At 31.9% G+C, this 24,177-nt stretch overlaps 1 protein-coding gene across 50 annotated transcripts in view; it reads right to left on the reverse strand.

Annotated features, from left to right (window-relative positions):
- bt (projectin protein bent) overlaps positions 1–24,177 on the reverse strand; it is a 437,567-nt gene that overhangs the window by 203,274 nt on the left and 210,116 nt on the right. For all 50 annotated transcript variants that reach the window (XM_081762406.1, XM_081762402.1, XM_081762405.1 and 47 more), the window contains 8 exons: positions 20,539–20,664; positions 18,631–18,775; positions 16,262–16,401; positions 11,848–11,992; positions 10,810–10,951; positions 9,833–9,957; positions 7,103–7,241; positions 6,378–6,592 (listed from right to left, as the gene is read on the reverse strand). In XM_081762406.1, the coding sequence (XP_081618532.1) occupies positions 6,378–6,592; positions 7,103–7,241; positions 9,833–9,957; positions 10,810–10,951; positions 11,848–11,992; positions 16,262–16,401; positions 18,631–18,775; positions 20,539–20,664 (1,177 nt within the window). The remainder of the gene's footprint in view (positions 1–6,377; positions 6,593–7,102; positions 7,242–9,832; positions 9,958–10,809; positions 10,952–11,847; positions 11,993–16,261; positions 16,402–18,630; positions 18,776–20,538; positions 20,665–24,177) is intronic.

Below are 24,177 nucleotides of genomic sequence, written 5' to 3' on the forward strand. Positions count from 1 at the left end.
ACAGGTATTCAACGCTTGTTATAAATAATAAGCTGTCTAACATATTAATGCAGCTACGGGTATTCAAGGCCAGTTATGAATAATAAGCGCTCTAATATCATTTTAATAACAGATATTGGTATTCAACGCTTGTTATAAATAGGGTATTCAACGCTTGTTATAAATACGGGTATTCAACGCTTGTCATAAATAATAACCACTCTAATATGTTAACAGCAGCTGTTGATATTCAACGCTTGTTATAAAATAGTAACACTCTCATTCATATTGAAAGCAACTACGGGTATTCAACACTTGTTATAAATAATAAGCAGTCCAACATATTAATGCAACGACGGGTATTCAACGCCAGCTACAAATAATAAGCGCTCTAATATCATATTAATAGCATATATTTGTATTCAACGCTTGTTATAAATAATAAACAGTCTAGTATAATATTAATAGCAGCAGGGTTTCCAACACTTGATTATTATATTATCATATTAATATTAATGGGAAACACCAAGGAAATCAGTAATTGTAGATGTCTTGTATATTTATAGCTTTGACAGTTAAGAGAGCGCCCCTTTGTTCCAGTCTGGCTGAGCATAAAGAAATAGAAGCAGGCAGAACATTTAGTTTTATGAACTCCGATTTCGAGCCTGGCTGTTCTCGATTATCCTTGTATTTGCTTTTCAGAAACCACTTTCAACCTCAAACCGGATCGCGTTCTATTTGCTTTTGTGCTGACATTCATGAATACACTTTCTTACAACTGACTTTACATTTGTGTCGTGTTCGATTCCCCACGCATGCAATAACTGACTGGTAACAATTCCGAATTCGCTTGGGTACAGTGGTCGAATTGGAAATAAATTTACACCGGTATGGTCGTATACATAAACTTGTTTTAGTTATACTTTTTGAGAAGTTGTTAAACAAGTTATCGTTTTTCATTCCGTCTGTTTTATCCAGTGGCGGCTCTAGAGTTCTACAAGAGGGAGGTCACGTCAGCAATGGCAGTGAAACTGGTTTTGCACCTCTCCTCCGTCGCAAGATCATTCCCTGGCTTTGGGGCCTCCAGTGATTTTTTACTTGGAAGGTATTCTTTAAATTCTGATATTAGATATAAATGTTTCAGAAAAAATACATTGTAGAATCATTTATCCAGTCTATGTATTACATACAGAATTATTTAATTTTACATACAGTACTGAGTACAAAGAATCCAAATTATTCAAAAAATGAAGAACAATTGATGTTACCAACACTACTCAAGCTATTTCTTTAATTTAATCTTCTCAATCGATTCTGTAGAAGAAATGACATTTTTAGTTTTATGTTCCACGGTACTGTCCTTTTAGGGTAAAGGGAGACGGTTGAATTTATGGAAGTGAATTATGAAATAATTTGTGGAATGAGAACGTAATAGGACAGGAGAACACTAGGAAAACCCATGAACACGATGTTGTCTACTACAAACTCGAGTGACTGGGGATCAAAGAGATGAGCGTTCTACCACTGAGCCACCGTCTTCCCTCTCAATTGATTCTGTAAAAATAATTCGGTTACAAACTCATTAGCATACGTAAGAGTGTAATTTGAAAAGAATGCAAAAACTAAGTAATAGTGAAAAGTTAACTAGCTTCGTTTCTTGTATATTTATAATATTTATTAACTTCTAAAATGTGGACTCGAATATTATTTTCATGATGCATTGTAAAAAATATGTGTTCAATTTAAATCGTTTCTAAATCAAATGAATAATTCATTTGACCATTCATTTTCAGCATCATGACGTAGATCGTCTCTTTAATTAACTAACTAACTCTATGGCCTATGGAACCCTGAGGTTCAATGCCGTGTTCACAAAAGCTCTCCACTGACTTCTATCCTTAGCCAACTGGATCCAGTTTCTACTTTGTATTCCTATTTCTGTGAGAGAGCTCCTTCGTGGCTAAGCGGTTAGCGTACGCGCCTTTGGCGTGGGAGACCCGGGTTCGATTCCCGGCGGGAGTTCATGTGGTTCGGATTCCACGTTAAGTTCCATGACCTGCCCAACTAAGCCTTCTAGACTTGATGACCGTAACAATGCTTGGTGAGCCGTATAAATTGTGCAATTCCTCGTTATGAAGTTTCCGCCATTTCCCATTCCCATCCCTTTTGGGTCCGAATATTCTTCTCAGAATCCTACTCTTTAATGTAAGACTTTAAATCACAGCTGCTCGTATCGAGCATAGAACCCTCGTATCCCATGCTGAAGACCGTTTGGAAAGAATATATCCACGAGGAAGTTTCAAAATAAATACAGTACAACGTTTCGCAAATCTAGCGGGGACCGAATTTACTGATCTCTGTGAGTATTGTTCGCCTTAAACCTACCATATATGAGTTGACACTAATTTTATTTTATAATTATTTATTGGAATTACAAGTGTAACGCATACATATTTGTCTGTGGCTTCGTACGATTGCTTTCACAGTAACTTCTAAGTGGTAAATTAATTTAAAACGTAGTCCAAGAATATTAATTTATTCCCTGAATCCTTGCAAAAGAAAAAAGTTAAGTAAACATACACCAGGTACTATTAAATTCCGAAATTTTAAAGTAAACTTTAAAAAATGACGTTTTTTTCCCCTTCATAATAATTTGAATATGATAGTCACAAATAAATAATGGTTCGAAATTCTACTGTGAAATCCTCTCCTTTTGATACAATATGAGTCGTTCTTGTATTATATGTTTGTGTGAGTGTATGTATTTCTGCCTACACATGTGCAAGAAGCGGAATAAATCCGTTCCATTTCGCTCTCGTTGAGCGCGTCAGAACAGCCACAGAGGTTAAGCTCCATCCTCTTTCCTCTTCTCCCGCGATCCCGCCTGTCAACCGGAACGGATTCTTTCTTTCAGTCACAAAAAGTGTGTGATTACATTATACGTAAGGACAGGCATTTAAAGGGCTGTTTTGTGAGGCAGCTAGTCGTCAGAAAGAATGAAGGAAGAGAACACATGAGCAGAGAGTAACATCAAGCATAGTGACTATGTTGCCAAATCTCTCAAAGAATCAATCAGGGTTGCGAACTTTACATTAAAATAACTAAATATTTTGTTTTGTCGTCCCTAGTTTGTATACTGGAATAAATATACATATTTTTTCTTAATTATGTTTTTCGTATTAACTACATTATAGAGCCGTTTCTTGTTTCATCAAAACTAATGCACTCTTTTTTATTTATTAATTTATAACATTACTGACGTGTCAAAGATTGTTTTCCATAAAATAGGAAAATACGAGTAATAAATGAAAAAAAAATCCATAAATTTCTTAAATCTAAGTGCACCAGTGCAATTCAAATGAGCAAAAAAGAAAGAAAAATGAAAGAGTAAAACGACAAATGTAAGAGGATAGACTTGAACATTAGTTCAATATAGTTGATCTTATTTTAAATTTTTATGCTGGTATAATTGTTGGCATCCTAATTTACTACCAATATGCTATACCGACTCATACTATCCCAGTTCGACCACTGTTTGTGTAGTTTGCAGCATTCGCTTGGACTAGTCGAGTTCAGTTAGTCCTTTGCTTGAGTGCTGTATATTTCAGAGCGCAGATCATATCTCTTGAAAAATTTAGTTCTTGCGCAATGATTTAATTCAACATGATCAGTGCCCGCCACAACCGAGAAATGGTAAAGAAATGGTTTAATATATTTTAATAATAATATTTAGGTTGTCATTATATATGATAATTAGAACAAAGGTACTCAAAATAACCTTTTCCACTAGAAACATGTTTCTTGTAGAGACCCTCAAGGCTTTATTATAAATCAAATCTATTTCTGACTTAAATAATCTTGCAATGGTCTTAGAAGTCAGTAATATAACATCAAAAACAGTGATACAAACATGTTATTGGCCAACGATGACAAAATCATTGGTTAGACTATTGATATTACTCAAATGTTAAACCAATTATCTACTTGGTTAAGATATAATGAAGTAAAATCAAATCAGTAAATTTTCGTAGCACTCAGATAGATCCGTTGTTAATAATTAGGCACTAGTAAAATAAATTACGTGGAATATATATAATTTGGAAACTGAATTTAGTTTTAGCTTGAAAAAGGGAAAATTATATTAATATCAAAATAAGATTAAATAAATAATATTATACCTAGGTATGCATTAGTAATTTTAGAGAAAAGTTAAGTTTAAGCTACATGAAGCCTCTACTATACAATGTTCCATTCACGTAAATCATACAGCACTATGTCTGAGGGAAATGATTCAAAGACCTTACCTTTAATTAGATTACAAAAACAGGATTTAGCCAAAGTGTTTTACCCAGGGTGGATTTTAGCCAAAGTGGAATCTAATTCTTCCTGTCGATAGCTATCTGAGGAACTTGGATTATTAGTATTGATATGTGTACCTCTGCATGGGACACTCGATATGAAAGAGCATTCTATAGGCTTCACAACAAACTACAATGCTCTTTATTATAGTAATACCCTATACATAAATGCCATGTTTTGTCACATTACTAGTAGTATACTTCACAAAAGTATTCATCTGGGTGCATGCCTATGCGTTATCATTAAATTTGTAAAAATGAAAGAAGGCTGCTTTATAAAATTTAAATTCATTTGAAACAGTACATTAACAAATTTATTTTATTCTTTAAGTTCCAGCCAGCACGGTTTTTGAGGATATTAAGCAACTATGTTCTTTCTTATATAACATTACAGAACAAACTGATGTTAAATATCGTTAGATAACAGTTTATCAAGCTTAAGAGCAAATTCTAAGGTACAGTTACTTATTTTTCTTGATAAATCCTATATCATGTAAGTGTAAATATGAATGCAAAGGTGCCTTTTGAACTATCTATCTATAATTTTAATCAACTAGATGTGAGGAATATTACCTGAATGTTTTGACGTACCTTCTATTTACTTACTATATACGTTAATATTATGCATCAGTAGGCACTATTGTGCATGTGTGATTAGTGTTGTCTGTCTGCCTAGTTTATAAAGCATTGTATTTTTAATTTAATTTTAAACTATTTGCGAGGAATCACAATACGAAATTACGTTTTACTACGTTATAATTACTTTCAAAGTAGACGAAAAACGTTATTTTTCAAACACAGGAATTAATGTATATTAACAGAATTGTTTTAATAAACCAAATATTTTAAATTATTACTTTTTTTACATATTTACTTGCTGTGCTATGATACATTAAAGGTATATAAAGTACAATGTTTCCCTTTCACTGTATAGATGCAAAAGTTGAAAGGTCCCGGTGAGGAATTCAGGCTAAAGATTTTCAAAAATATTGTTCAAGGAAATTACTTAGAACAGAGAAGATGAATGAAGAGTGAACGAATTCATACTTCATATAATGTAAAAATTCACAGAAAGTCCACCCGGAAATGAGCAAAGAAAGTTTTCAAAATGTTTATTCTATAGAAAATAAAATATTAACATTTTACGATATATTTTCGGTACAGATAATAAAAATACTTAAAGTTTTATGAGTACGTTTGATATAAAACTAAAAATAATACATGTCGTTAAAAAAATATTTTCGATACAAAATTCCAAAATACAAAATAGAAAATGCAAAATGCAAAATACAAAATTTAAAAAAAATAATAAAAATAAAAAATAAAAAATAAGAAATTTTCTAAAAATCATTTCCTGTTGGAAGTTGTATTCTTTATGTTAAATCACGATCGCTATGTATTATATTTTCTTTTCGTTCGCTGTATAACATTTTCCATCAAATATTGTAATTTTGCACTTCATGTTATCACATCTTCATTCTTGGTAATATTTCACCTCCATCTTAGACGCTACCCGCAGGTTGTCTTCACATTCTATTTACTGATCATTATCAACTGATAAGCATTTCAGAAAAGAAAAATAAGGGCAAATATTGTACAGATCCGTACGATAGATGATCGTGACACACCGTACCAAAATACAAAATAATAAGCTCAAAATTGTGTAACATTGCCGTTAATGGACGGCGATAATGTTTGTGATTGTAATCCTGCGTTTGGGAAGAACAGGTTAAATGAAACCTCCCTCAAAGTTCTGAAACATTAGCATTATTTTTCATCCACAAAGACAATATATTTCCTACGTTTTAATATATTTAAAAATATAAATGATTAAACTGTATCTTAAGGGTATGTAATAACTCGCTCAAGTATTATTGATAATGCCTATCTCTGGGTACAATGAAAGAATATAACAGAAAATTTTATCGAGAACTTCAAGATGGATTGATCACGTTGTTCAATGGCGGGTCTTTGTTTCTGCGTCGATAATTTTTGGGTCTGTTAAGCTACAGAATGAGCGAGTTAGTTTTGGTGCATTACCTGTGTATGGAACTTCGAAGACAATTGGTTTGCTACATGGTCCCTCAACATCTCCTTCGAAGTGAATAACTGGTTTCTCCTCTCCTTTCTTCACTGTTATTTTAGCAGCTGAAGTTAATTTTCCGGATTCGCACATAAATTCACCCTCGTCTGTGAGTTCGGCTCTGTTTATAATCAATTGATGTTTACCTCCTCCTAAATTTTTAATTTCGACTCTGAAACAAGTATAGATTTGTATACATTTTCTAATAAATTTAATATATTTCTATGACAATAATATTGAAACAATGTGCAGTTAGTTGATATTTACTATTCTTTCATTACTACAGCTAATAACCATAATTAAAATCAAAGTAAAACAAATGTAATATGCTTTAATACTTTTTATATCATTAATCATTATAGATGTCTAAGAGTTATCATTTTTATGATGTCTTCAATGTACAAATTACACCACTGAATAAATTCTAAAGTTATAAAATATACGGGTATAAAGTGAAAAATTTACTGAATTAAAAATTGTTTAATAAGTTCACCAATCTTATTTATATAATTTAATGTATAAATCGGTTAATGTGTAAATATGGTCCTTACTTCAAAATTCTAACAAATTATGGTATTTATGTTTTAGTGTGGAGCAGGTACTATTTAAGGGATTTAGAATGCAACAAATAGAATATTTCGACACCACACGAAATATCAAAGAGACTGTGTTAAAAGTTTACCTCTCAGATTCCTTTATTGGTTCACCATTAAAATACCAATTCGTAGACGCAGTTTGGTCTTGGAGTTCTACCTCTAGAACTAATTTCTCCCTCTCAATGACAGTAGTATCTTTCAGCTTCTTGTTAAATCTATTTTGGTCTAAAAATAAAAATTTCTGGCTTAGTGCAAGCGTTGGTCAACTTACATTAAACAAAACACAGTAAATATTAATATATCACACACATTCTGTCACATTATGGTTTTAATTCTTCGTTTCTTTTTACATTTATTAATTTATAGTATTTTGCATATTGTAGATGTGCAATTCAACTAACTTTTTCATGCATTTTAATTTGTTTTTCAAAAAATTAACCAATTCAGCTAACTTTTTATCTCGTCTATTTTTTTAAAGAATTTAACAAAGATAAAGTTCATTTTTAAAATTCATTTCACTATTTATCCTTTAGCGACTGAGTAAACCCTGTGTCATTTTGGAACGAGGAAAGAACGGGAAGGAAATCCCGCCCCCATCCAAGTCGCCTCGTTGGTTGGTAGACGCCTTACCGATTACATTACTGCAGCCATATTTTCGATATATTCACACGTCAATTCAATAAAGAAATTTCTACCATGTGCCTTCAGCACGGGAGACCCGGGTTTGATTCCAGGTGGGGCTGATGCGGTTCGAATCCCACGCTAAGCTGTATATTCATATCTTATATAGCTGGAATGGGTGCAAAACTCTAAATCAATCAAGCCAACAATACTTCTACCAAGTTTTTTTCTTTTCTTTTTTTATTTTAATGTCTTATTTCTCTCGCTCAAGGATGATGGAAACAATGGACTCAACTGGTAATCGAATTCTGAAGAGCATGCTACTAGTTGCCAAGAATTCAGCAACCCCCATACACTTAGTGAAAGCCATCTGAACAACCACATCTTTAAACCAACCATCCCTTATCATGATCAGGACTTACTGGAACGGAATAGTTCCATAGTTCCATAAGAAGAATTGAACCCCCTTTATAGCGACCAGCACTCTTCATTACCTGTGTAAAATTCAGGAGGAAAAGAAGAAAAGAAAAAAGAGAGGAAAAATGTTACTCATGTTAGGAAAATGCATGTGCATATATATATATAAAATGGAAGGAAAAAAGTAATAAAAAGTACTCAAAATCAAGGGAAAGTAGGGTTTATTTTTGATAACTTTTACGCTTCGTGCCAATCATGGTGGTGCTTCGCGGCTGATCTGCTGACCTCACTCATATGTACGGGGGTGCCGTCGTATACTCTCGCCTGGGACGCTAATTTTCCACGGCACAGCACTAGTGAGCATGCATATATAGTGACTATTTAGAGGCAAGAGCATTCCAATATCTTCGCCTGGCTGATATCCCGAGAAGAGTTACTAAAATATAAATTAATAATTTCTTCCAGCAAAATGAAAACCATCATTATGTTTGGCAACGAGCGACGACACACATTTTAATGCCACAAAGGTCGTTCTTTTGATTTTCTTGAAAACTACCCATGCGAATTTACCCTCAAGCATGTTGTTTTCTTCAAGTCGATGTGATTGTTGACTGATATATGTCTTATTTTTCTAGTAATATTTTAGTTAAACAAAAATTAAAATTCAAGAATTAATGAAAATTTTAGTCTATATCTCATTAACCATACTGTGTACTGTCATCTTACTACGGGTAAAATTGCAGTTTAATTACGGTATATTTAACGAAAAGTTTCATCTCAATTGTAGCATGGCTCTCGTACACTACCAATTTTTGGGTTTTCAAACTAATTGTTTTTTTCTCCATTTTCTTAAAACCTAGATATGAGCTTTCACACGCGCACATATAGTTTAAGTTAGTTCAACTCAGTAAGATCCAGTAACGTAACTAAGGAAGGCAAACGAGGCTTATGTCCCGGGCGCCGGATTAAAGGGGCGCAAAGCTGGGCAAATATTTATTTTCACTATAAGGCAAGGAAAGAGCTTTTAGCAAACTGAAGATCATTAAAAAAAAAAAAAAAAAAAACTCTTAAAAACTTAACAGGGCAACAACGGCTCACCAACCTTAGGATTATATCGATAGAGCCTAAGTTAGCTTCAAAGATATCTTTTGAGGACATTGTAGAAAGCTTTGCAGCCAAAAGAGCTCCGAAATTTAAATTTTAGTTCCAGCTTTTTGTGTTTTCATATAACTTACGTCAATTTAAGAGATTGTAAAATGTCCGAGTATTACACTCGAAGTTAAATGATACTCGACACAACAGTTTGACTGTCATAATTAAATATTCTATTCTAAAGCAACAGAGTGTTGATTCATTCTATACATATGCACATCCCGATATAATTCCAAAAACATTGTGATTTGCAGTTGTTATGATAAGACTATAAGAATATATCAAGCATGCAACTCTCAAATTATTTGTCAATCAAATACTAATTAGTTTGGTGTTTTATCTTGTACTAGAAATTAAATTATGTACTGCAATTTTGAAATCAACCTTACAACTTGAAGAAGAAATGGAATAGGAGAATTACTGTGTGATGTCAATATCAAGTATAGTCCGAGAGCGTTTTGTTTGGTTGATCAGGGAGCGGGGTGGGGACGCTAAGGCGAGTTGTTGCCCCGGGCGACAACTAGCCTAGTTGCGTCGCTGGTAAAATCTATTCATTGGTTTATGTATCATTTTTAAACAAACTTTTGTCTCGTTAAAAGCTAATAATATTGTACAATTTTACTTACATTCAACAACCAATTCAGCTTCTGTCTTATCAGCGTTCGATACGCAGGAGTACATTCCAGCATCAGTAATCTTAACATCTTTGAATACAAGTTTTCGTTTTCTGCCATCCTTAATAATTTGGACCCTTAAAAAAAATAGCACTAATGAAATAGTAATTCAGTGGTTGATGTTTAAGCACCAAAAATAAAATAAATTTATTTTGTCCCAGGTAGTCGCTTATGAATCGAGTCATTTTTGTGCTTCCCATTCTTTGGTAAACTAACTGGTGACTCAAACCTTCAAGTTACTTGATTAATAGAGATTTTAATTTGACAAGCAAAGCACTCTATTGCTGTATCATATTCCCTACATTCTTGACACCATCAGATTACCATCGATAGAAAATTACATATTGTAAGAGGAAAATATTTAATTTTAGAATTTTACCAATAACTAAACCAAAGAGTTTTCAAGGAATTCCCACGCTCTTCTCAAACATTAAGTATTTAATTTGAAAAACGAATAAAAACAATTTTAAGTACTGCAGCGTAGCTCAGTGATCGATGAGCGTCAATGAAATTGTTAAACTAGCCTGCACTGTCTAACGGGTTGAAGGCTTTGAGTTAAACTATTAACAGATTGATTTGATTTTTGGTGTTTTTATTAATGTAACCAACTCCGTTACGGTATCAAGCAGTTTAGGTAAGTAAAGTTCAGGATTATTTAAGCATATTTTTTATGTTATGTTAGTGTGATTGAAATGTCCGTTTTTGCTTGTGGTGAGAAACTACCCTCTATAATGTCTCTCCATCTTTCCAATCGTTAGTTAAATATTGAGAAAGGTGTGTGGCTGTAGCTAGAGATTACTTTGACTAAACAGGTATTGTAATGTTCAGGTTTTGGACTTCGAAAGTTACACGTGTCACGGATATTTCAATTGGAACAACCTAACACCTGTTTCATGATTATCATTTCTAGATTAACGACGCATATTTACCTCTTTTCTGGCTTGATCTCCTCATCTCCTTTATACCATTTTACTTCACCATCAGCCTCATCCAACTCACATAACAATGTGACAACATCCTTCTCTACTACCTGTTGACTCTTCAGTACTTTTACGAACTTGTATGGATACTCTGAAATAGTAGAATGTTTGTTTTAATAATTGCTACAGTTCAAATATCGTAAAGGGCGTAAATAGAAACATTCTTCTTCTTTTTTTTTAAAGGAAAATAATCTTACTCTTTCTAATATGAAATTTAATCTTTTCGTAGTAGTGTAATGTAGTTTTAGGTAATTTGCCATGAAAAGAGTCTAGTAACATGATGAGGTACTAATCTCCTATTTATCAACAATAAGATGAGATATTATGGTCTTAGATTTAATTAGAAACTTTCAAACTACGTTATACACGTGACCAAGCAGAAAGTACAGTATATTTAAATTGTAGCGTTGTCATTTATTTTAACATATCTGGAACACTTTTCCAATATTTATCGAAATGTTTATTCCAATAAACTACTGCTTGGAACATATTCTACTATGAACGAGAGTACAAAGATTATGGACGTGAGATGATTAACAGATTTGTTTTGTACAAGGCTGTATATGGTCGTAGTGTAGGTAATATATACACATGGTAAATTTCTAGGTCGTGTAGACTATTAATAAAAGGTACGAGCAACTTCACTAAAGTTACATGCTCCAATTCCCTAAACAAAATCATGTTGTGCTGGAATTAATGAAACATTTTCTTGTGAAATACGAACAAAATTACAAGGCGTTATCGGAAAACTTCTCCCAAAGAAAACTCATCCCCAAAAGTAAACTAACCCTTGTAGATTTTTTCAGAAGAAGTGATTTATGCCATATGTTATTAATGAAATATTTGTTTATAAAAGAACAATAAAAGCGGGTGAATCGTATTTCATAAAACTGTGAAGGAACTTGCTAAAAAGAGTAAACTACTCCTTGTGAACAATCACATGGAAGGGATTTATGCGAAATTAAAAAAAAAAAATTAAAAACTTACCTACGATGGTGACTTGTGTTGTGGTTTTATCTTCTTGTTTCTCAATTCTACAAGTGTAATTTCCACTGTCTTCAAGTTGTGAATCCTTAATTGTAAGTCGGCATACTCCAGTCAAATCTTTAGAAATATCATACTTGGGACCATCCTGAGAGAAAAACAATCATATTTGATTATATATTAATGAAAGGAGGAAAGCATCGAATTTTTTACACACCCAGTCCTCTGTAGGCACGAATTTAACGATATACAAAGACTGAAAAAGTGGATGACTCGAACCCAGGATCTTCAGCGTATCATGCCGTGCCGATGCGTAAACCACTACGTTTCCAGTCCGCTTCCCAGAATAGCATACACTCTCTCACTCTTGAAATCGGTGGTTTTTTTACTTAGATCAGATGGATTGTACCACAGCATACCTCTTGTGCTTGCACAATCTAGTGTCCATATTCAGAACGCTTGTGACGGTTGTACTATCATTATATATAAAGAAAGGAGGAAATAACCGGAATTTTACACACCAAATTCTCTGTAGGTGCGAATTCATAATTGTAATTCAAATTTGGATGTGTAAAAAATCGGTTGTTTTCTCCCTTAATTAATATATATATAACATTGGTAATACAACAGTCAAGCGGTGTTCTGAATATGGACACTGGATTGTCCAAGCACAACAGCTAGATTGTGGTACAACCCATCTGATCTAAGTAAAGAACATTGACTTCAAGAGTGAGAGAGTGTATGGCTGTTCTGGGAAGCAGACTGTGTAGCATAGAGATTTAAGCATCGACACGGCACAGTACACCGAAGATCCCAAGCTCGAGTCGCGGTCCAGTCATCCACTTTTCCACTCTTTATAAATCATGTTTGATAATCAAAACAATTTCTTTAAGAATATCTAATTCTAACTTTATCAAATATTATTTATGCAAGATTGTGGAGTAAAATATCTATACCTTGCATTTCTACTACCTCCATACAAATTTGTTGAAATAAAATATCTAAAAATTTTAGTTTGACACATTAACATTGCTGGGATATTGCTTTGACTGTACAGTCAACATAAAAAAAAATCATATTTTGGGGAACAAATTTCAAGTTATATTTAAAAATTACAACAAAATTATTAACCTGATTACATGATGAATAGACAATGCCTATTTTTAGTATACATTTTGTGATCGATAATTTTTTTCTTTGTGACTATGCATTGTGGAACGTAAAATAAATACGGTAAATATTAAAGAAAACTAAGATCGTACACATTACTCAACTTATTTTTGCTTTATTGTAGATTCTAAAACGCCACAAATTCAGTATTTTTTATGTTTTAGATTAGACGAGTAATTTATAGGGAACATATAAGAACGATATTGTTAAAATCATGGGAAAACAATGATATAATTTCGTTTAGACAACAGTTGATTATGCCCAGGTGACAATGCAATTTCCTTGAAGGGTGAAACTAATTATAAAGCAATAATAGTAACAATAGTGCAATACACCGGGTTACACTTATTCTATTTTTCTTTCCTAGAAGGCTATTCTGTTAAAATGTAGTAAAAGACAAATTCTGATATTATATAATAGTAACAATAATGCAATACACCGGGTTACACTTATTCTATTTTTCTTTCCTAGAAGGCTATTCTGTTAAAATGTAGTAAAAGACAAATTCTGATATTATATTGGTATAGTAAAAACGAAAACAATCTTTACTACGAAAAGAGGCATGTGTAATTATTTCTTATATTGTTATAAGTAATTAAAATAATTGCTCAAGTTATATCTCAAGAATCAGTTGCTTAAAGATTCATATATTTTCAAGTACAAGTGTTGCAATCAACATTCATTGCTATTAGCATTTGTACAAGTCTCTATTCTAAATTTTCTGTGTAAAAGTTCCCCTATTTTTCATTTATGTTGTGCTTAAGCAAATAGTAACTCTATGGGCTACAGAACCCGAAGGTTCAATGTCGATTTTACAAAAGCTCTCCACTGACTTCTGTCCTTAAAAAACGGGATCCAATTTCTACTTTGTATTCGTATTTCTGTGAGGGGGACATGGTGGCTCACTGGCAGAGTGCTTATATCTGGTGCGTGGGGTTCCTAGTTCGGATTCCGGCCAAATAAGTTTGTGATAAAGAACCTCGTGTTCGTGGGTTTTCTCGGGTTAGTCCCGTTACCTCCCACATTATTGTTTCACCAATTCTTCTATCATCATTCACTTGCTTTAATCATCCATCTTCCTTAGCCTTTAATCGTGGGCATAATCGTGGGACGTTAAACGGAAAGATTTCATTTCGTATTTCTGTGAGATACATCTAAACATTGTCCTCCCATCTGCGCAATGTCTTCCCAATGGTCTTTTCCAATTGGGTTTCCAGATAAAATTTTGAAAGCGTTTCTACTTTATTCTATTCTGGATACATGGCCTGTCTACCTGAGACTTCTACACTTAATATATCAATAAGCCATATAAATTACGCAGTTTGTCGTTATCAAGTTTCTGCCATTTCCCATTCCCGTCCCTATTTGGTCGAATATTCGCCTTAGGATTTTATTTTGAAATATTTCCAGTTTGCGTTCTTCCCTTAAAGTAAGCGACCATGTTTCGCCACCATACAGTACAACAAGCATAACTACCGTTTTATATATTTTAAGCTTGAAATTTTTCGACAAGATTCGCGAAATCAAATTCTTTTGGACTGAATAGTAAAAAGAATTTTTTGCTTTAAGTCGACATTTAATTTCTACGTGTATATGGCTTTGATCTGTTAATGTTGATCCTAGATATTTGGAGGAATCTGCTTTGTAGAAAGTATTATTTGATATTTTAACATATCCATAATTTGCAGTCTTACGGTCACAGCGAACTTCCATGTATTTAGTTTTCTCTGCATTTAGTCCGTACAAGCATTTAATAAAACCTCTGCATTTGTTTTATTCTCATGTCACCTATTATCAGATTGACATCATCAGCATAAACCATAATCTGGTGATTACCATTTGCTCTAGGTCCTGGTTGCTATCATTGATTTTCCTTATGGAATATTCTAGAACAAAATTGAAGAATAATGGAGATAATGCATCTCCTTGTTTCAAGTCATTCTGGATGTGAAAATTCGTGGACTAGTATTTTCCTATTCGTGCTTTACTTTAGGATTCACTTAAACACGTCTTAATTAATCTAACTAACTTTTTTCGGTATTCCAAATTGGTAAGAACGTTACACAACGTTTTCCTCCTAACTAAGTCATAGGCATTCCTCAAAACAATAAATAATTAATGTACTGGTTTATTTTGTTTTCATTTCTTTTCGTGTATTTGACTAATGGTAAATATGTGGTCGATAGTTGATCGATTTCGTGTTGATCTACACTGATAATCTCCAATAGTTTCATCTGTATATGGGGCCAATCTTGGTAGTAGTATGTTTGACAGAAATCTTATAAGATGCTGTCAAAAGAGAGATGCCTCGATAATTAACAACCAGTTTTGTCGCCTTTCTTGTAAATTGGAACAGTGATTGATTCCTTCCACTCTTATAGCAATTCCTTCTTGTTCCATATGAGAAAAATGAGTTCCTGTATCTCACTTTACAGCTTTTTTTTATCCAGCAGGAATTTTGTCTACACCCTGATATGTGTGCTTCTTTAATTTCTTGGTAACAGTTTCTACTTTTGTTCGGTTAACCCACAAACGCCCAAGACCAGTTTTATTTGTTAGCAACTGCCTTGAACAATACCGTGTTACATCGAAAACCTGAGAAGAAAACTGAACGAAATTCGTACAACAAGAGAACGGGTAGTGTGCCTGAAGTGGAACAACGGTGGTTTGGCTAAATGAATGATATAGCCCGTGTAACGTAGTGAAAAATAAAGTGGGTCACTGGTGGCAAACGGTTCTCTTGTATGCACTTCAATTTCATCACGTGCATTACCTTATGGCTGCACGTTGAGCAGATTATCAAAAAAAATCTTTCCATATATCAAAATACTATTCGTATCCGTGAGAATTCCGCCTTTCTTAAATTCTTCGATGCCTTTATACATGTCTCGAATATTTTTGGTTTTACTATTATCTTCAAGTTCATTAATTTTACCTTTCAAGAGATCACGTTTTTTTGTTATAAAAGTTTTTCGAAGTTTCCCGCCCGATATCAACGAAATTTGTGCAGTTCTTGCAAATCTCATATATTTTTGGGAAGTGATTTAAGAAAGTCACGAAGAATAAAAATATTTAACTTCAAAATCCCTTTAAATGTGTTTATTTTTTAAACTACAAATAAGTATATAATATCTTGCTATATTTAAGCTCTGTTTGTTAACCGTGCTATTGAACTGAAGCAAAATATTGTTTCTTTTACTAGGAAGCATCACAAGAAACTTTACAGAGGTGCTTGACTTGAACTTACCTCCAATTTCTCATTACCCTTCCACCAGGAAACTATTGCCATACTATTGCTGACAGTACATTCCATAACAGTCTCATGTTTGACGAATCCATCTGTCTTCTTGTTCAGTGGTCGCAAAAATGTGTACACTGGGTCAGGTTCTGAAACCAAAGCAACAAAATATATATATTATACCTGTAACCAATAATAAAACGAAAAAAAATTAACACTATATAATAATGCTGTCACCCTAAATTTAGATCAAATTTAGAATGTACCACATAATTTGAATAAGAAGTGATAGATAAATAATAGTAGAATAATTTGAAGGCTTATCTTGAGAAAAATTATGTACGGGATATGCTCAAGAAATAAATATGACAATATCGAATTATGCTATGTTTACCTTATAGAGAAAATGTAACAAGAATATTGTTGATTCGAGAAAGACAACTAAGTTCTTAATAACGTTTATTTTGCACTATGTTTGAAACTCTCACTGAGGCTTTTTCAGCTACGATGGAAACAATTTAAAGAATAGCAAAAGGGAAATATGTTTCTCCCTGCAAATAAGCAAAACTTGTACTGAAGTTTTCTGCTTCTACTTGTGCAGAACAGTACAGAACTACTTTTTCTCGTATTATTTTGTAAGCTGTTTCCATTGGTATTGATAAAGAGCCCAAATGATGGTTCGAAAGTAATATAAAATATGAATTATTAAGTAAGTAGCTGGAAATTAAAATAATGAATGCCTTCTCACGTCAATGTACTATTAATAATTTCACACCTTTTTTCGCTGATCTAGTAGCTAGAGCGCACGACTTTGGAACACGGCATCTCGGCTTGAATTCCCGGTGTGAGAGTGTTAAACTTGAATGCATTACTGTGGTTCGGATTTCACGTAGTATGTCAAGCTCTTTTAACAGGACACTACCAGTCCACACACTCTTGCGTTGTCAAACGCATTCTTTAATTATAGGTTAACTCCCTTGGGCTATACAATTACCAAAATCTGTTGAGCATGTATGAGGCTGGGTTGAAGGCGCCTGGTTTGCTCTAAATTCGTGGCAATAAACCTCTACTAATTGTGTCATTAGGTGTAAGAAGGGTTGAAAGTCATTCCCTATGATTATATTCGGCACCTCAATCATCATTTTCACATGAGAATGGAGGTCTGCACTGCACCTAGCAGACGAAAAACAACGACGTGTTTCTTTCGACACATTCTGTTAATATGCATAATATGAATGTAAACGATAATAATAAGCATATGCATAATGCATAATACATAATAATATGCATGACATATACAACGTGTATAAAAATTTTATTCAGGGTGGCAGGATCTGTGAGTGTTCTTTTATTGTATAGCAGCATGTTACCAAAATCGAGTCTTCAGGTATCTAAAATTATTTGACCTTTAAAGAACCTGATATTCCTCATGGCAGGTTCTGAAGACCTTCCAGTTACGTCCCATCTAACAGAATACGGTGAATATAAGAAATATATTGGAAAAGAATATAAAAATATACACGCTGCAAACTTATTTGTATATTGAGAAACCCGAAAGCAATCTTTTAATTGAATTTATTGCGCTTTTATTAATAGATTAATTAAAAATTAGTTTCTTGGCTTTTTTCAGAGTGATCATTCTTATTACAGAACATTACACGTACGAATACATGAGCGAAAACTATTTACACAGAAATTAGTAAAAGTAAAAAAAAAAGCTCCTACAAAAAGTTGCTGACGCAGAAATAGAAAGAAGTAGGAGAGGTAAGAATGATCAATGGTAATTCGCACTTTTGTTTTATTATTTTAGTTATATACATTCTAATAAAAGAGAATATTTATTTGATAAAAAAAAGGAACAAAGAGAGAGAAAACTATAAGAAAAGAGTGTTAGATGCGGTAGTCAACGAATGTAAACAGTGAGCAGATCTTTTTTTGTGTAAGTGAAAAAAATACTAAAAATACAATTTAGCAATATTTGTCAAAAGAAATATATAGTTCTACATCTACTGAACTAGAACTAAATATTTAGTTCTAGTTCATTTATACATTTTGTTCTAAAGAGGATAGTGATAAATGCAATTGAAACAATTAATAAAATTATATCACTAACGAGTTTATGGAAAATAATATTTAAGTAGATGAAACTGTATCAGTAATTAGTGGGTGTTTGATTCTCAATTTAAATGGATGAGAAAATGAAAAGGAAGACAATACTGCTAGAAAGTGAAACTTAAAATGTGCAAATATTATTTTCATATACAATGATTAAAGTCTTTGAAATATCTGAAACAATAGCAAAGCATTACATTACTTCAAATCATTACATTTAATATTTCGAAATGAAAGACGAATTTTCTTTCTTTCTTCATTCTTACCTTCAACATTCAAGTATGCAGTACAAGATATGCCAGCAATTTCTATTGTGTATTTTCCAGTATCTTCAACTTTAGGCTGATTTATAATGAGAGTGTACACATCATTTTCATTCTTGAATTTGTACTTGGATCCAGGGAATAATTCCTGAAATTTAATAGTGAACAAACTGTATTGAATAGCAACAGTTAAAGACAATGAAAACTTCATGAAACCTGTGTTTGAATGTTACAGGATTTAACAGGTAATCCCTACACTTTTAATAATACGTATAATTGACCGAAACAAGTAATCGTCAATTCATAATGGAAGTAAAGGAGCTTTAAAACATATAGGACAGGCGCATGGCTGTCTGTTTTCCAGAAACCCTTTGAATCTGGGAAACAACCTAACAGTAGTTTCTCTTTCCGTACTATTCTTTGTTTACATTCTTTATTTCCTATAGTTCAATGGCGTAACTATAAAATTAGTATTACAATCTGAATTTGTGGTGTTTTCAATTAAATGCGAAATTAGTCAAATGTTTTATGAATGGAGAAATACTAAATAAATAATGTACAGATGTCTGCAGTATAGATGCCTGCACAAAGTAATTCACAATATCTCGTGTATTGGGTATTCTGTTTTAGTGGTTTCGACAATAATATACATCTGATTTTACTTAATTGGTTGAACGTCTTACTTCAATATTACCTGAAATGTTCGTACTTATTTAAATTCAGTGCCTCTTTTCCTCTTTTTTTCTTAAAAAATGTACAACATTTACAATGGTTTTATTATAAACTTGCCTACAGGACAATGTGAATAACCCACATCCTTGTTTCTTGTTTAGTTGAAAATAGAAGGTTACAAACATTGAAAATTTCAGTTTTAGCTATCTAGATTATTGTTATTAACTGCAAAAATAAAATTGCTGAATCAAACGGGAAAACAATCTCTGACAACATATTTTAAGATGTCAGTAATTGATCTTATTTTCTACACTCTAAATTTCTTGATTAAAATATTGTCAATAAAACTGCTTTTCTGGTTTCCACTACTCCAAAGACCTACAAATTAAAATAATACCATTACTTGATTTTGAAACTCTGTTGAAAATTTTACTTCAAGATATTATATATTTATTAAGAACTGTAATGAAGTTCTTTAGTGAAACTTCAATTTCATTTTTTGTAAAAAAAAAAAATATATCACTATAACAGAATAATTATTTTTCTAAATTTTCTAGTTGTTTTTATCTAAATTTGTCCAAAATAGGAATTTAATAATAAAAATATAACAATTGGAATTGTATAACTATGTTATACAATAACAAGCAGCTGCCATATGAAATAAAGCATATTGATGAGTTAAGACTTCTAAATATAATTAGAATAGAACTACTTATGTTTCTCTCGAATGAAAAAGTTAATAGAAATTTTTATTTCGTTAAACGATTTTTTGGTTAATCACGGAACCGTTGTGTTGCTGCTCTTTAATTGCTATTTAGTGTTTTACACATTGTTTGAGAGGCACATATACCCTCTGCATTAAAATCTAAATACAAGATCTTATTACCCGTAAACAGTTATACATAACTGAAGAACAATATATATCATACTTTTTCCTGAAATCTGCATCAAGTATTCCATATAATTTTTTCTATTAAATGTACTATTGTGGTGAAAAATTGAAATCTATTAAATGTACCAGTGTAGCGAAATATTAAATTCTATTGAGCGTATCACTGTAGCAAAACATTAAATTCTATTAAACATACCATTCTAGTGAAACATTGAAGTATGGATTAGGTTTGATCAATGTAAATCATGATGCAAATTGATATTTATTTATTTATTTATTTTGCTAGAGCAAATTTAGCATATATTTTTGTTGAAATTTTGTTTATAAGTTACAACGGAACTACTCACATCTTTGCGGAAAAACCATCTTGGCTTGCTGTTTGGTTTGGAGAATATTGTTTCGAATGTGACTTTCTTATCTTTTCCCTCTTTTACATATTGGTCCACAAGAGGTTTCAAAAATTGTTCTTGTTTCTAAATAACAAAAAATAGCATATTAGATACAGATTAATACAGTCATAATAGCAATCCTCTTTAGAGAATAATTCTGGAGTATTGAGAACAGACACTGGCTTTGAAGAAAACCTGAAAGTATTATTACAAAGGAGAGAGCTAATAGAAAAATATAAAAATAAATAAAACAATGATTAACAGAGACAGAGAAATGAAGCTGTGCAATAAACTGAAACAGATATATAAACAAAACACAGAACAGAAACTCAAGAAACACCAAGAAGACAGTAAAAGAAGAACGGGTTGATAATTTTCGTGTGTTTTGTGTTGATGAAGATAAGTAAGATGTTTCTGTATAAAAGACACGAAAGTTGTTAGTATGAAGGAAAGAATGATAAGAAAGGTAGGAAAAGAAGAAAAAATAGTACTATACAGAAGAATTTAACAAAGCGACATAAATATTTTCATTTTTCTCTTATTATGTCATAGATATAAATACTCGATAAAGTTTTACGCAAGAACAGGTACGCTTTTATAATACTTTCTAATATAGATTTAGATAGTAAGCTGTACAAATACAAAACTAAAATTATTTAATTGACTTGTTTGTAAGTTTTGGCTACTACTTCCATTTATTACTTATGTTTATGTATGTACACACACGCACACAAACATATAAATATATGTATATATATTTATATCTTTCACAGCTATATCAAAGTTTTGCAAGCACAAGAACATTTAATGTTAAACTTTAACTTTCATGAGCTATTAACTTTAACTAAAGTTACGAGTTATACATGCTTTACTCATATAATATTATTAAACACAGAGTTACGAAGAAAGCGAAATCCATTTACCACACACTTAAGAGAAAACTGAGGTAAATGCTTATTATGGTCTTTTAAAATTTATTTAATGTTGATAATTTTAAGCAACACAACTTCTTCTTTATTTAAGATTTTCTTGTGTTTATTAAAAGAAGAAAAACACAAAGAATGTAAGTAAAATCATTTTCAAACAAGTGATAACCGCTCTTATTTGTGGTATATTAAGTAGAGAACCTGCTTGCTTTGTTTTGTCTTTTCTGTAATTTGCCTATCACAGATTGGTCGCGAGGAAAGTTAAATCGGTAAAAATTAAAGTTTTTAAACTAAAGGAATGAATTCTAATTCTTATGTTCTAATCTAATTCTTATATACAAGAATTAGAACATTAAGTAATTTCTCTTCCTTAATTTGAAGCGGTAAAACTTTATTTTTTACCTATGTGACTTCCCTCAGGAACTGCCTCTGTTGCCTACCTACGAAATTTTATTACATGCCTCTTAAGGTATGGAGATATAGCTGCATGCTATTATTACTACTTAATTTGTAATTTATATATATATTTGAAATTTTCTGTAGAAGCAAAGCGGCTAATTTAGTCAGGTCACACAAGTGGCCAATTAAACACAATGGACTTATTATTTTATAGATTTTAATAATTTAAAAGCTTCTGTGCTATATTCCCCTCGTTTCTCACTATTAAATTATTACGAAATGTCAAGAAAGCAGTACTGTGAATAACAAACAAAATGTTGACCCTTATTTATGATGAAAGAACGCAATATCCGCACACAATTTAAATAGTCAAATATGTGTTTCAAATAGTTAGCAGTAAACAAAACTGAAAATAATACTTAAAAATACTAACAACTCTTGAACGAATAACAAATTCCTGAATGTACAATACCAAGATATATATCTGAGAAATAAATTGTTTGGTAGCATTTAATTAAAATTAGCATTGATTATCCGCTTTGCTGGGTTGAAATAAAAGCTTTAAATGCGCAACTCCTTATGTCTTGAGTCTGGTAAAAATTAAAAATTACTATTGTGGGCTGAATTTGATTTAAACAGCACCGGAAGTGTCATTGTACATCTCAGCGGCCACGAAAACTATGGATTCGACATTAATATCGGTCAGTTTCAATCATTTTTATATATCTCCTCGTTCCCCTCCTCTAGGTTTGCGGGGCTGAATTTAGATTTAAATGGCATTCGAAGTATGATTGTTTCTCTCAACGACCCAGAAAACTATGAATTCGATACTAACAGCGGTCAATTTCGGTCATTTTTAAATATCTCCCCCCTCCACCTCCTCTAAATTACAACGTAAAAGTTAAGCGATAAAAACACTTCCAAACCCGAACCTCATCTATGTGGCAAATTTGATCGAGATCGGACGGGTGCTTCAAGAATTATTAAGTTATATATATATATATATATATATATATATATATATATATATATATATATCCTCTACGTTGCACCGTCCGAGGCCCGAACCTCACCCATGTTGAAAATTTGATCGAGTGGTTCAAGCGGTGCGAAGTCAGAAACATAGCCACTTTCATTTATATATATATATAATGTAAGGAAAGTATGATTAACTAGAAAAATACTTGTACTAGGAAGAAAATAGATAGATAGAAGACGATTCTCTTACAGACAGTATAAGAAATCATAAAAGCGATAATGAAATCCGAAATATGTTTGGATAATGATACATATATTATTTCATTAATTTACTCCTCATTGATAACGATATTTCTTTCAATCCATTAAAATGTTTTCAATCCATTAAACATATGAATTTAGCACAAGTAACTATTTTCTGGATCAATGTTCGGAAATATATGTCACGAAACCACTGATATAAATTTGAAATTTAATTAACTGAAATGTTTAACAAATAATGATAGACGTGATTCTACACAATTCAATTTGTATGTGAAGTGAAAAAACACATTTCTTTCTATTGAAGTGTGTGTTATAATGGGTTTCACTTTTGAACAGAATTGAAATAAATACATTGAAATTATTAGCAGAAAGTATCGTTTAGAAATAACGTTTAATAACGGCTTCTTCATTTCTTAACGTGTTAAAAGTTACATGAGAAAGAGAAAACGGAAAATCATTGCCACTGGGTTACAATATTTTCCTAAAGAGAGTAATTTCTTTTACATGAAGAACTTGTATAAAATAATTATTACTCAAAATTATTAATATACAAATTCTTACTTAATATTTAAAATTCAGTACTTATTAAATGTAATTTGTTTGCAGTCTTATTTCACAACTTTGTAGTAGAAGTAAGTTTTATTGATTAATGCAAATAGTCTATCTTAAATGTAAATTTTCTGGTCTTGGTTATAAATTAACTCTCCTAGGTGTATCTACTTTTTGAATAATAATAGTTCGAAAAATTGTTCTTATAATCATGGTAGTTGAATATTACTACAAAATGTTTATTGCATCTGCTTCTAAAATAAGGAGATACACTTTTTAAATCTTATGATAAAGCGCATACTGTTGAATGTGAATATTCCTTTAATTTATACCTATTTAGTTACACCCGAAGAAATTTATCTAAATATTCTGAGTTATTTTATTTAAATATATTGATTCAGTTTAACATTTACAATATTTACTTGAATAAAAATCAGTTATTGGCAATTTACAGAGAATTTAGTCGTATAACTTGAAATTA

This window comes from Thermobia domestica, chromosome 6 (assembly GCF_964235325.1).
Source record: "Thermobia domestica chromosome 6, izTheDome1.hap1.1, whole genome shotgun sequence".
NCBI lineage: Eukaryota > Metazoa > Arthropoda > Insecta > Zygentoma > Lepismatidae > Thermobia > Thermobia domestica.